Source organism: Homarus americanus, unplaced genomic scaffold (assembly GCF_018991925.1).
Source record: "Homarus americanus isolate GMGI-L3 unplaced genomic scaffold, GMGI_Hamer_2.0 scaffold20014, whole genome shotgun sequence".
Lineage (NCBI taxonomy): Eukaryota > Metazoa > Arthropoda > Malacostraca > Decapoda > Nephropidae > Homarus > Homarus americanus.
This window is the reverse complement of record NW_024713649.1, coordinates 4,192-18,522: the sequence shown is the minus strand read 5'-3', so window position 1 is coordinate 18,522 and position 14,331 is coordinate 4,192. Positions and strand designations below refer to the sequence as shown.

Below are 14,331 nucleotides of genomic sequence, written 5' to 3'. Positions count from 1 at the left end.
TTAGGACAATTATTTCTTTTACCTGTACAGGAGGACCCCTAAGTTTGCGGATTTTTTATTTCGCAGTCCTCTATTATTCGCGGATGACACCCTGAATGTACCCAAGAATGTCTGTGGGTAGTTTTAAAGTTGCCGGTATTTTCTTGGTTGGGACAGGGAGCCATTCGTTCTAGAGACAGTAATTTCTTTAACCTGTATTGGAAAATCCTCTCACAAATCATCAGAAACACACACCCACACATATGTATATATACAACACAGGTAATGGAAATTACTGTTTCTAGAACGAATGGCTCCCTGTCCCTGCCGCAAAAATGACGGCAACTTTAAAACTACCCGCAGACATTCTTGGGTGCAGGTATTACTATTTAATGTACAGTGATCCCTCGGTTAACGAACGCCTCGGTTAACGAAATTTCGGTTAACGAATTACCTTCCATAAGAATCTTCAATTCAGTTAACGAACAAAAATTCAGTTAACAAAATTCTTACGAAATCATGTCAACATGTTTTCGCTTGCTCACCAGCTGGAATATTAGTCCGGCAATACAGTAATTGATTCTAGGGCTTAAATTCGTTCCCATTTGAGTAAATATCAAGAAGGTTGTACTATTCAATAAGTTTTATATTAAAATTTTTAGTCATTTTAACACTTATCTAACATAATTGCAGTACAGGAAACTAGTTTTTGGTGCGCCAATCAGCAATAGACAAAATTATATTTAATAATTAGTCCATTTTAGTACAAAGGACTAAAACATTTATCTCGTGCAAAATATGTAATATATATATTCAAATTATTCGCTGTCTTACAAGGATTCCAGCAAAGCAGTTTTTATTCTGCTAACTTTAGACTGTGCCACTTTGTCAAGTTAAGTCACTTTTATTGGCCTCCAGAACCTAACCCTATTTTCCCCATTGATTACGTGTAATTATATACAGTCAACCCTCGCTTTAAGCGGTCCCACATTCCGTGTTTCCACGTTTACGCGGTACCCTGCCGAAACCGGAATGCTCACATTCCGCGGTGCGTGTACCCCTTTACGCGGAGAGCGGCGCGAGCAGGGTGCGCACAAGGTCGCCCAGTCATCAAAACATTACCGAGTTCTTCACCTGCCACCCACCACAGCCAGCCCAAGTCAGTGATAGTGATAATTATAGTGGGGATATGGACTTTGAGGGGTTTGACAAAGAGGCCCTGCAAGCCTCTGTGGTGGATAGTGATACAATTGATACAAGTGATACAGGTGAGGGCCAATAATCTGCCCTCTGCCTCGGAACCAACCCCCCATCCCCGTGTGCCCAGCCATCTTTTCTACTTATGTAAGTGTTAAAAAACCTAATATTATTGATATTTCTCTTAATTATTAATTGTGTGTGCATACCATCATAAAATTAAGAAGTTATTTTTACTACTACGTAGGTATTGTGTCTGAAAAAGTGGAGTTTGGGGGTCGGCTCGGTCTCTATTTCAATTAATCCCATATGTTATGTTGTTCACTTTACGCGTTTCTCACTTTACGCGGGCCGCTGTGGGTTGAATTAACCGCGTAAAGTGAGGGTTCACTGTATTGCGATTTAGTACAGTATACTATAGCGAACATCCTTGGACCCTATCTCGGCGATATATCCCAACCCTACTGTATTGTTCAGTGAAGGAACAGGCAGCTTAATTAATCTTTAACGAGTGTTATCCATGGCCATGGAACCTTACCCTCTGTTTTCCATAAGCCTTTAGTATTGCCAACCACTGTGTTTTTCAGGAACTTAACGCACGTGGCGGGTGAGGGATTACTGTAAAGACATATGGTCTTATACTAAAGGCTATGTGGATGTGCTAAAGCAGGTGCCATCATTTCAAAACACTTTTAAACAAATTATATGTTCACTACACACAATACATTGTCGTCCATCAATAATATCGTGAGAGTAACAGAGTCAGAACAAGTGATACAGCTGTTGTGTCCACGTGATCACCTGGTGAATAATTCTCAACAGTTTTTTATAAAAATTTACCAATCATCAATATTTTTATAGTAAAATAATAACCTTTCCAAGTTTAAAAATAAGTTAGCTATGTTGTGTTTTTTCTTATTTTAATTCATTAAAAAAATCCATTCCAGGACCCAGAGTGCTATAAGGAATGAGCACTAACAGGGGCAGCTCTAAATGGTGTCCACCTGTTTAAATATTTATACAGTACTGTTGCTGGCAGAGGAAATATTGTTCTTTGTTTACTTGAATGTTCCTAATACTGTACAAAGGCTGTTGTAAGTGATCCCTGTTTTAAGAAATTGTACTTTAGTGTCACTATGAGTCCTATTAGCTTCCTTCGTCAGACAATGCTGAACTTGATCTCTTTTTTTCAGGAAATTCTCTCAGGAATATCATCATGTATTGAGGGAGTATCAAGAAGAGCTCTGGAGCAAAAGGACTTCCATGATGATCCAACACTCTTACACATGCTTGACTGGGTTGGTTGGGTGTGTCATCAAGTGGATGACTTTGTAGATGATGTTTAACTGTAAACTACTTGGAAGTTAATTTTTATAAGTCTGTTTTATTTTAATTTCTTCTAGACTAGAAAGTGTTATGTGTATTTGCATTTTATTTGTACCATTAAATATGGAAATTTATATTCTATCAAACAAATGTAACTCATTCATTTGAAATAAATTAGTGAGAATCTATAAATAAATGAATATTTCTTAGTACTTTCTGTGACTATCATTGAAATATTTCTTCTTTTTTCATATAATATGGGCATTCTTTTGAAGTGTGAAATAAGAAAAAAATATATTAAAAAAAACCCACACCTAATGCTGTATTAGGAAGCTGTTGAGTGGTTGGCTTAAGCTGTGCACAATTACTACAACAGTTTTGTTAAGCAGACCTTTAGCTTTATAGTGAAGGGGAATTCAGTATTTCTTGATCAAGGTTAGAAGGATGACTATAACATATACTGTAGTATGGAGTGTATGGAACAAATAATCTTTGATACACATACTTGCAGCACACAGTGGTATGAAACTATTTGAATGTGGGAAATGTTTCTCCTGGAAAGGTCATCTCAAATGTCATATGTCCGGAGTTTTAATCACCCTCCTTCCCTCTTAAATGAAGAACCCTCAGGTAGGAGTCTGTGTGGGACTGTCGTGGATTAGGTTGGTAAGCTTGTCCACCTTTGCTGATGCATTATGGGTCATCTTACTCGTGTGTTTGGTGTTCCGGAGGTGTCAAACACTGCCGTTAAATTCCGGACTGTACACAGACGATCATCAACATGGGAGTCTTTAGTACCATTAATTGGCGAGGAAAAAATAATATTTTTCTAGAACAAAAACTTGCTTAAAAAACTGCTAAAAAGTTGAATTATCAATCTTAAATGTGCTTCCTTTATTAATCTGTCACATAATATTTAGTGATGTTGTCCAGCCAGTGACATTTGGTTCTATCCACTTTAAGATTACAAAGAAAACAGGAAGTTTTATAAAATTAAATGGAATTTTTTTAAAGAAAATAGGAAATTTTATTTTTTATCCAAGAAAAGGAGAAATTGCATAAAAAAATGGGAAAATTTTATAAAAAATATTTGGAAATTTTAAAAGAAAATTGGACATTTTCATAAAAGAAAGTGGAAAATTATTTTTGCATTTGAAAGAGTAACTTCAAGTTTTGTTTTTCACTTAAGCAAATGCAAAACACTGCATTTCAATATGTTATGCTGTTTGCACATAATATATGTTTGAAATCAGAATGGGACTTAATGGACACCCTGTAAAACTGAAGCTAATCATAACAGAGAACAGAAAGTTGACAGAGTTACCTTCCATGTAATGTGGTGTTGGTTACAACAGACCGTGCGCCCAGTACACGAAAATTAATAGAAAAATACTGTACAGGCAGTCCCCGACTTACGATGGGGTTACGGACCCAAATCCAGGTCGTAAGTCGAAAATGCAAAAATAATACATAGAAAATCTAAAATGGGTGTCTCTTTTTCTTCTCAGCACCATGAGAACTCTCACTTTTACGCTTGCCAGCCATTTTAAAGGGAATTACAAATGAAGATTTTGTCAGCACACAGCGCGAACACTAATGTCGGGACTCGAAAATTTTTGGTATGACTGCGGCGGTCATATGTCCGGGTGGTCATAAGTCGAGTACCTGTACTCAAGTGGGTGGGTTATAGTGATTTGGTGGACAGTAAAGCCTGGTCACTTGCCGTCCTCTTCCCAGCCAATCAGCGGCAAGTTCCACAAATCAGCCCTTGCATTTGAACTGCGCGGTGATTGGTCAGTTGCAGCCTTCATATCAGCCAATCAGCAGCGTTTCTCATCTTTGCACTTTGACATTTGATCCGGCAGAAAGATATAAATATCCCCCTGCCTAGCCGTGCATTTTTCACTTCCCTGTTTATTTTAATGCTTTGTTCTGTTAATGCAGGGGTCACCAAACTACGGATCCGGCCCGCGACGTCAGTTCATCAGGCCCGCCGTGGTAGCTCCGCCTACGCTCTGACGTTACCATGGTTTCCATGGCTTTCGTTCTGGCTTGCAAGTATTGAACAGAATGATTATGCGGCCCGCGCTCGTCATTCTTTCAGTTATCCGGCCCACTGTGAAAAAAGTTTGGTGACCCCTGTGTTAATGGATCCACTTCAGAAAATATGTTCATTGCTTGCTCCATATAATATCCACAGACCTCTCTCGCCTTTTCATATCATTTTAACACTTTGTTCCACAGTCATTCGTTAACCGAATCCATTGTTTCAATGGGTATTGAGTACAGTCAACCCTCACTTTACGCGGTCCCACATTCCGCGTTTCCACGTTTACACGGTGCCCTGCCAGAACCCAGGATGCTCACATTCCGCGGTGGGTGAACCCCTTTACACGGGTGAAGTATAATTTTTTTATTTAGCTCATAAAATTCATACAAATTATCCGGCCAGAATATAATTTACATTGTTGGAATTCTTACAATTTGATGATCATTTTGAATATAAACATCATAGATTTTGCATTAGACATACAAATTTTAGATATAATGTTTACTCTGAGTAAATATGTTATCTTTTGTGCAAAATATATGACGTTTATATTCAAAATATTCCTGGTCTTACAAGGAATCCAGCAATGTCAATTATATTATCCTAACTTTAGTCTGATTTATTATTTATTACTAAAAAGGTAAACAGTCTGGTATTCCCACACATTCATCTGGTAGGGAGGGACCGGCGACCGACCACCTGGTACTTGGTCACGGTGTGAAGAATATTTTTTTTTTATTAACTGAAGATATTTGTTTTAGCTCATAAAATTCATACAAATTACCCGGCCAGAATATAATTTACATTGCTGGAATTCTTACAATTTGATGATCATTTTGAATATAAACATCATATATTTTGCATTAGACATACAAATTTTAGATATAATGTTTACTCTGAGTAAATATGTTATCTTTTGTGCAAAATATATGACATTTATATTCAAAATATTCCTGGTTTTACAAGGAATCCAGCAATGTCAATTATATTATCCTAACTTTAATCTGGGGTATTATTTAATACTAAATGTTAAAATCTAGTTTTTTCACCCAACCTTTCTCTTGAAGGGAGGGTTGGTGGGGGTGGGGGGAGGGTTGGGACGGACTGACCATCTGGCGGTTGGAAGAGGGGGGGAGGCAAGGTGGGGTACTTTGATTGACAGATAGTGTAGTGAAGAATATTTTTTTTTTTTATTAACTGAAGATATTTGTTTTAGCTCATAAAATTCATACAAATTACCCGGCCAGAATATTACTTACATTGCTGGAATTCTTACAATTTGATGATCATTTTGAATATAAACATCATAGATTTTGCATTAGACATACAAATTTTAGATATAATGTTTACTCTGAGTAGATATGTTATCTTTTGTGCAGAATATATGACATTTATATTCAAAATATTCCTGGTCTTACAAGGAATCCAGCAATGTCAATTATATTATCCTAACTTTAGTTTGAGGTATTATTTATTACTATACCTGGTTTTCCCCCCAAAATTTTTCAGAGAGGGAAGAACCAGCGAGTGTAGTGTGAGAAGAGGGGGAGGGAGTTGAGTCCATTATTTGAATGGACATTAACTTGGCGACTGTATTTCTCTATTTCTCTTAAGTATTAATTGTGTGCATGTACCATCATAAAATTAAGATGTTATTTTTACTAGAACATAGTATTGTGTCGGAAAAAGTGGAGTTTGGGGGTCAGCTGGTCTCTATTTCATTTAATCCCATATGTTATGTTATTCACTTTACGCGTTTCTCACTTTCCGCGGTACCCTGTGGGTTACATTAACCGCGTAAAGTGAGGGTTGACTGTAATTGGTTCTCCAGCTCACAGAAAAGTACATACAAAGTAAAAAAAATGCCATAAAGTACAGGGTATACTTTCTTTGAGGTGTGTATGTAGAAGGTTCCTGGTTGATGATGATGGGAATTAGAAGTGGGGGTGGAGGAGAAGGGAGAAAAGAAGGAAGTGGGGATGGAGGAGAAATCACCTTTCAGGGGACCCATGCCTGATGCAGTAATTTCACCAATAAAATTTTAAGTTCACTAGGTGTGATTCAAGATCATTTTATTTAAATGAACAGTGCACTGCATTATATATTATCAATATGCTAACTAAATTTCCGAATGACCAATTATTTTAATGTAAAAATGAAAAAAATATTCAAGACACCAACAAAATTGATGTTCACTCCACTGTAAACAAAGCCAAACTGACACCTGGTGGGTGAGTCAAGCAGCTGATGGACGCACAAAAAACTTTTTCCCGGTACTGCATATATTATCAATATGTTAACTAAATTTTAAAATAACTAATAATTTTAATATAAAAAATGCAAAAATATTAAAGAGCACAACTTTCTTGATATTTATTCCACTGGAAACAAATGTAAACATAGAACAGATTACTGAATTGGCAGACTAGCCCATCAGCTGATGCTCACAACAAAATGTGTTTGTCATAAGGATTTCGTTAATCAAAGTTTTTTCGTTAACCGAATTGATGATCCTTATGGGAGGTAATTCGTTAACCAAAATTTCGTTAATCGAACCGTTCGTTAACCGGGGGACCACTGTACACAAATTATTTGCTATCTTGCAAGGATTCTAGTAATGCAACTTATACAGTATTCTGCTAAGTTTAGTCTGTGACATTTTATAAGTTAAAAACTTTAAGCCTAAAACTACCCTCACCTTGTTTTGGGAGTGCTTCATAGGGAGGCTTCTTAGCCCAGAACCCCCAAAAATTTGTATTGAATCTTCCGAAATCTAGATTTACCAGGTCCGGATCTTCAAGGGTTCTCTATATAAAATCATCTACTACTTCATAGGTACCATACTTATAATAATCAAAATTTATTTTTTAACCAATAGTATTCATGAAAGCATTCATGAAAACTTAAAAAAATTATTCGTTTTTGGAGTGACTGTTTCATTGTATTCGTATTCAAATACTGCACTCTTGTATTCATTCCAGCCCTGAATGGAACAAGTAACAAGATCAGGAGATTATAAGTGTACATAAGGCCTCACACTCCAATACGATGTCTTAGACTTTGAAAAAAAAAAAAATTAGGGGCAGGTCCAAACACACTGTATGTGATTGGCACAGCACTTTATCACTAATGACAGGATAGTTGACATATTAAGATTTTATACACTTTTTTGCACCTAGTAGCTAAGTCAGTTCCTATTTAAAGAACTAAATACACAATATACCTGAACACCTGAAATGCAGGTATGAATAACTCATATGTGCAGAACTAAATAAAGAATATACTGGAAATACTCTTTAACATTTGATGCCACTGGGGTCTGTTAAACACATGCTATACGACTTCTACTCTGTAATCCTTTTTGCGTGACTTTTCACATGAGTGTTGTATGGTCTACAGTGACTCGACACAATATCCTATCTGTAGGCTGTGGCAAATTAAAAAAAATTAAAACACAACACCACAGTATTACGGCACCACAACACCATAGCATTACAACACCATATCACCACATCACCACAGCACTAAACACCACAACACCATGGACCATGGTACCACAGCAATATATCACCACAGCACCGTGGTACTACAACATCACAACACCACAGTACCCTATCACCACAGCACCACGGTACTACAACTTCATAGCACCACAACACCACAGCATCACAGCACCATATTACCACAGTTCCTCAGCACCACCTAACCACAATACCACGGTACCAGAGCACCACGGTACTGCAGCACCAAAGTACCATAGCACCACAGTACCACAGAACCACATCACTACAGCCCCAGAGCACTACTGCACCACAGTACCACAGAACCATGACACCACATAGAAGAATTCTCTTAGTGGGTGAATCAGTGAATGACTCTCTAAAGACGTTCATTAGCCTGGGTAATGCAACCAAAAATCAAAACTTATCTTTTGGAGTTCTTAAACTGACAAAGGCAAACAGAAAATATCCGTTCACACACACTTAGATTTTTGTACTTATGTCGTAAGTTGAGAGCGGCAGCGCACTCTGAAAAGAGTTTCGCTATTGCCAGGAAGCGAGGGAAAAAGTGAAATACAGTCATGCGCCGGTTAACGTCCAACCAAACAACGTCCGATCACATATATGTACGTGGCCGCCGCCCCAACCCCCCCACCAAAAAAAAAACACCCCTGTGACGCCTGCTGGACCACCACTCCACGACCCCCCTGACGGAGACACGATGATCCTTCCCATACTGGCCAGATATTATGTGTTAAAGGAATACCCTTCCTCAGGCTTTAGTAAGCATTTGCCTCCAGGTATAATGTTAACCTACATTTATTAAGGATAAAATCTTTCAATCTTTCGTCTACAAATTGACAATAACACATTTGCTGTAATCAGACATATCTAGATGCCTCAACAATTGCAACCCCAGTTGCAATTGGGGTTGCAATTTCAAATTCTTCGTCATTACTAAGGAATAACGAAGTCTCCGGTGCACTGCACTCTAAGATTAAGAGAAAACGGACTCGGGCGTCCTGAAGCGAGAGAAAACAGACTCCTATGATAGGGGACACAAGCACTCACACGTGCCACTCATACTGACAGACTTGACACTCACTTACTTGACAAGTTTTACCAACCATTAGTTGTGTACGTTATTTATTGAATTTAGTCAATATTGTACAGTACAAGTACACTGCAATACAGTGGTCCCTCGGTTAACAATGGACCTAAGTGCAAACCTGTACTGTACATGTTATCGCCGCTGGCTTCAGCTACAGTACTGGCGTGTGATGCCATTAAATCTTTCGACCTGTGACCTCGCCAGATGTAGAAGTGTTTATAGACAAGTCCTGGTTCTGCTGAGTGGACTGTCTTGGACTGGTGGCGGTGGCTGCCCGCCCCTCCATGAGACAGATCGCCCTCTCTAGTGATGCTGTGAAGACCAGCCTTCTGTCCTAGAATTTGTGCTGGGACGATTTACGCGATAATGTTTTCTCTTGGAACACCATACTGATCTGCACTGACCCGCACTTGTAAGTACAGCCTAAGTGATGACATACCCCTCGGTACTGAAATATTGTTGACTAATTACGCCTACTCGTTTCTGCCTAAAACTGGAGTAATAAGACAATGCAGAATGAAGCGAAGCTAAGATTAATAGAGTTATGAACTTTGTGTTATGTCAGTATGTTTAATAAATTGTAATTAAGTTAAAATTGTGTGAGACTAACTAATTATGTATCAGATGGATCACCTTGTAATATTATGAACTCCTTCTCCTCTGCAGGTTTTGACCATATCAATAAATATTGAATGCGTCAAAAGACGGGTTTCAATCATTCCCTTCAACTTGCCCGTAACCTGAACGTCCTTAACTAAGGCGTTTACAGTCAAAACAAAACATTTATTAACAATAAATAACATTACAGTCGACCCTCGTTAAAATGGACCCCTTTAGTCCGGATATCGGATAAATCGGACGAAATCTGAATTAAGCGAGGGACTGTCCGGGTCAAATTTCTGGTTCTGGGATTGTCCGATAGATGGCGCGTGCGCCAGACCGCCAGTCATTGTTGACTTAGCGCCATATTCGAGTATGAGTGTTGTGTTGTCCTGCAATTTTCGTTGATATTTCAGTGATTAGGCATCTTTCGGCCTTGTATTTTACTTCATGTCTTCAAGGGGGAGTAATACACCGAAGAGGAAGTATGTGACCCTTTCTGTGAACCAGAAACTGGAACTTATAAGGAAGTTAGAGGCTGGTGCTTCAGTGGCTAGAGTTTGTGACGAGTATGGTGTTAAAAAGCAAACAGTTTCGGACATACGCAAGGCGAAGGACAAACTCACTGCATTTTCTTTGAAATATAATGCAATATTATGCAATATTAACTCCTAAATCAGTTAATTCGGACAATCGGCTAAAACGGACACCCTTCCCCCCCTATTAGTCCGTTTTAACGAGGGTCCACTGTACTTAAAACAACCATATTAATTTTTTACATTAATTTTACTGCAGCTACAACCAGGGTCTTATTTTCTTCAGTTTTTTATGTAGAACCAATCAGTCACTGGTTTTGCAAATAACGAGTTGTTTTTTTACCTTTATTTTCTTGTTTTTAAATAAAGATTTTTTGTTTTATTTAGATGTTGATATACATGTTTACATTTGCTTACCTTCTACTGTTGGAAAATATTTCCCGTCGTTTTCATACCGACTAAAACAAGAGAAAGAATGTAAACACTACAGCCCCCAAGATGCTGAGGTGACCAGGTGTATAAAATGAGTGCTGTATTAAAGATTTCACCTTGTACAGATTTCTTTTTTAAATTGATGAAAATGATGACTGATAAGCAGTTCTAAGTGATGATATTCAAAGAGGTGTATGTATTTGTGCCAAAAGGGCTGTATATCAAGCAACGGTTTCACTGGTGTCGGTAGTAGGCAGCTACCAAACAGGGAGGTACCGGGTACTACTGCCTGGGAAGATATTGGTAGACCCTGCAGCCATATGGCATCACGAAAATTGTGACCAAGTCCCAGGTTGCTGATCTGACTTTCTGCCACATTTACACAGGGTCTCAATTGTCTTCTTACTTTGACAACACAGCATACATATATTGTTTCTCACTCTTGATTTTTTTTTCATTTTTGTATTTCTTTATGGTTCTTTATTATTATTTTTATTATTATTATTATTATTATTATTATTATTATTATTATTATTTTTACATTTTTGCCCCCTAGGCCTCGATGTGGGTCAGTGACCTGTGCCCAGGTGGGCTAATACCCGTAAAAAAAAAGAAAAAGAAAAAAAAAGTATTTAATTTCCAAAATCAGGGTGCGTCTTCCACGATGCAGTGTCTTCCAAGCTGAAAAATACGGTACACCTACATTTAAATCAACATTAACACTTACACTCTACACTTATATTTACACCTAAGCTTACTCCTTCACTTTCATTTACACTTAGACCTAGACTTACACCCTATTAGGCCCCTAAAGTCTAGTTCATTTTATTTAGTACCCATTGCAAGGGTTAAAATTTCTCCCTAGGGCTGCTTTACTCATTACAAAAGAATGAAATATTCATTCAATAAATCAGAGTACTGTACTCATATCTGAGAGTAGGCGACCACAGTCCTCCATTCTAAATGTTTTCTGCCTGTTTTTATCAATCCTACAAGATTTTTTATCTCTCTGGCGACCCATTTTTTAAAATTCATTCATCCCTCACCATCCCTGACCAACCTACCCTCAGCTTTGCCCATTAATATTTATTGTTATTACTCCCTCATCACAAATTATATGACCAAAGTATCTCATTTATCTTTTTTCTGTACATTTCAATTATTTCTCTTGAAATTTTTTTTAGTCTTCGTACTTCATTTGTTTTGCTATCAGTGTAGCTTATTCTTAACATTCACATATAACAGCACTTTTCAAAGGCCTCCTGGTTAGTGGCATATTCTTAATGAATGCAGGTATGCATTGCATGCCAAGTAGAAAGCAAAATATATTTTTAAATAGTATCTTCAATAACACAGATTTAATTTTAGAATCTTCATAGTTTTCACTCAGGAAAGTCGAGGAGACTCAGCGTCCCTCAATGCATGCAGAAGGGAAAGCCACATGCCCTCAATGGACATATAGACATAACCATTCTATCAATAACATGCTAAAATGAACTTTATTGTGTTGGAGCATAAGGAATTTGAGCCATTTTATTCAACTTTAATACTTTTTCCCTTAATAAGCGTGAAGTCTTACATCATATGATGATATTATATTACCTAAGAGTTGTTGTTCCAAAAGAGGCGGTGGCTCTCCATCAGCTGGACGAAACTGGTCAACATTATTATTTTTAATATTTCTAAATAACCCAACAGTCTGCTTTCAGTTATAGTTTTTTTCACTTGAGAAACTTATTCAGTTTTCTGTTTTATTTCAAATAGTAATCGGATCATATAAAAAAAAAATATTTATTTACTGTATTATATAAATGTTCATCAATAAGATCATTGGGAACTTAACAGAGGGCCAGCATTATGCATGATGCCTAGTAATTTATTTAACTACTTTATTTCTAAATCATTGTAGATCACACTGAAAGCTTAATATTCTTTTGCCGTACAGTGGGGTATGCTATGACGAATCTAATTGGTTCTAGAACCTTGTTCGTTATAGCATTCGTTTGTTATAGGATTAATCCGTTCCAGGCCCCCAAATACAACCACTTAACACTGAAAAATATAATATAAAATTGTAAAAATTGTACAAAAGTGCATAAATATGCATCTAAACCCCTGAAATAAAGAATATCATTAATATTTGTAATAATAAAACAATAAATTAGAAAAAAAAAAAAATTAAATTATGTTCGTTGTAGGAGTTTCGTTCGTTATAGCATTCTCAATTTTATAGGTAAAACCGTTCGTTATAGGAATATTCGTAGTAGGATCCGTTCGTTATAGCATACCCCACTGTATTTATTTTTGCACCCATTATTTAATGATTAATAATAGATACTTTGTCAAATGCCACCGATATAATTTAAGAAATTAGGTGTTTATAAAAGCTTGACAACCCTTATTTAGAGAAAGGCCATATCCTACTTGATTTTTTATTTGATAACTGATGTATGTGGTGTTCTGCATGCCTCATCAGTGCAACCACTGTACATCACTGCTCTTGGTGTCTGCTGAAAGTGTCCACACTTCTGAAACATATAACAGTCCTTAAAAATATAAAACTTTTCAACTAACGGGAAGAATCGGCTTACATTTGGTTAATGGCAGCGGTGGGGGAAAACGGCAAAGGGGAAGAATCGAAAGGATGCTGCCCCAGGAAACGGTTGGATTTCGCTCCAGAAGACGGTAGGATTCTGCCCCAGAATATGGTATGATTCTGCCCCAGAAGACGGTAGAATTCCCCCCCCAGAATATGGTAGGATTCTGCCCCAGAATATGGTAGGATTCTGTGCCAGAATATGGTAGGATTCCGCCCTAGAAGGCGGTAGGATTCTGCCCATAAATACGGTAGAATTCTGCCCCAAAATACGGTAGAATTCTGCCCCAGAAGACAGTACGATTCCGCCCCAGAATACGATAGTACAGTCAACCCTCACTTTACACAGTTAATTCAACCCAAAGGGTACCGCGGAAAGTGAGAAACGCATAAAATGAACAACATAACATATGGGATTAATTGAAATAGAGACCGGGCTGACTCCCAAACTCCACTTTTTGACGACACACAACTATGTTGTAGTAAAAATATTATCTTAACTTTATGATGGTATGCACACACAATTAATGATTAAGAGAAATATAAATAATATTAGGTTTTTTAACACTTACATTAGTAGAAAAGATGGCTGGGCACACGGGGATGGGCGGTTGGTTCCGAGGCAGAGGGCAGATTATTGGCCCTCACCCGTCTCACTTGTATCAATTGTATCACTATCCACCACAGAGGCTTGCAGGGCCTCTTTTTCAAACCCCTCAAAGTCCATATAAGTCTATATCCTCACTATAATTATCACTATCACTGACTTGGGCCGGCTGTGGTGGGTGGCGGGTGAAGAACTCGGTAATGTTTTGATGACTGGGCGACCTTGTGCGCACCATGCTCACGCCGCTTACACAACATGGCGGATGGCGGGAGAGATGGCGGGAGGTTTGGATCCAAAAATGGCGCGGCTCGCCAGCCGCTCTCCGCGTAAAGGGGTACACACACCGCGGAATGTGAGCATTCCTGTTTCGGCAGGGTACCGCGTAAACGTGGAAACT

At 37.9% G+C, this 14,331-nt stretch overlaps 1 protein-coding gene across 1 annotated transcript in view; it reads left to right on the top strand.

The window, feature by feature from the left end:
- The window catches only part of LOC121872350, a gene marked incomplete at its 5' end in the record, with an annotated part of 69,971 nt that extends 67,260 nt beyond the window's left edge, over positions 1–2,711 (top strand). Inside the window, one exon of the mRNA XM_042375066.1 lies at positions 2,370–2,711. Within this exon, the coding sequence (XP_042231000.1) occupies positions 2,370–2,522 (153 nt within the window). The remainder of the gene's footprint in view (positions 1–2,369) is intronic.
- Between the last annotated feature and the right edge of the window lie 11,620 nt (positions 2,712–14,331).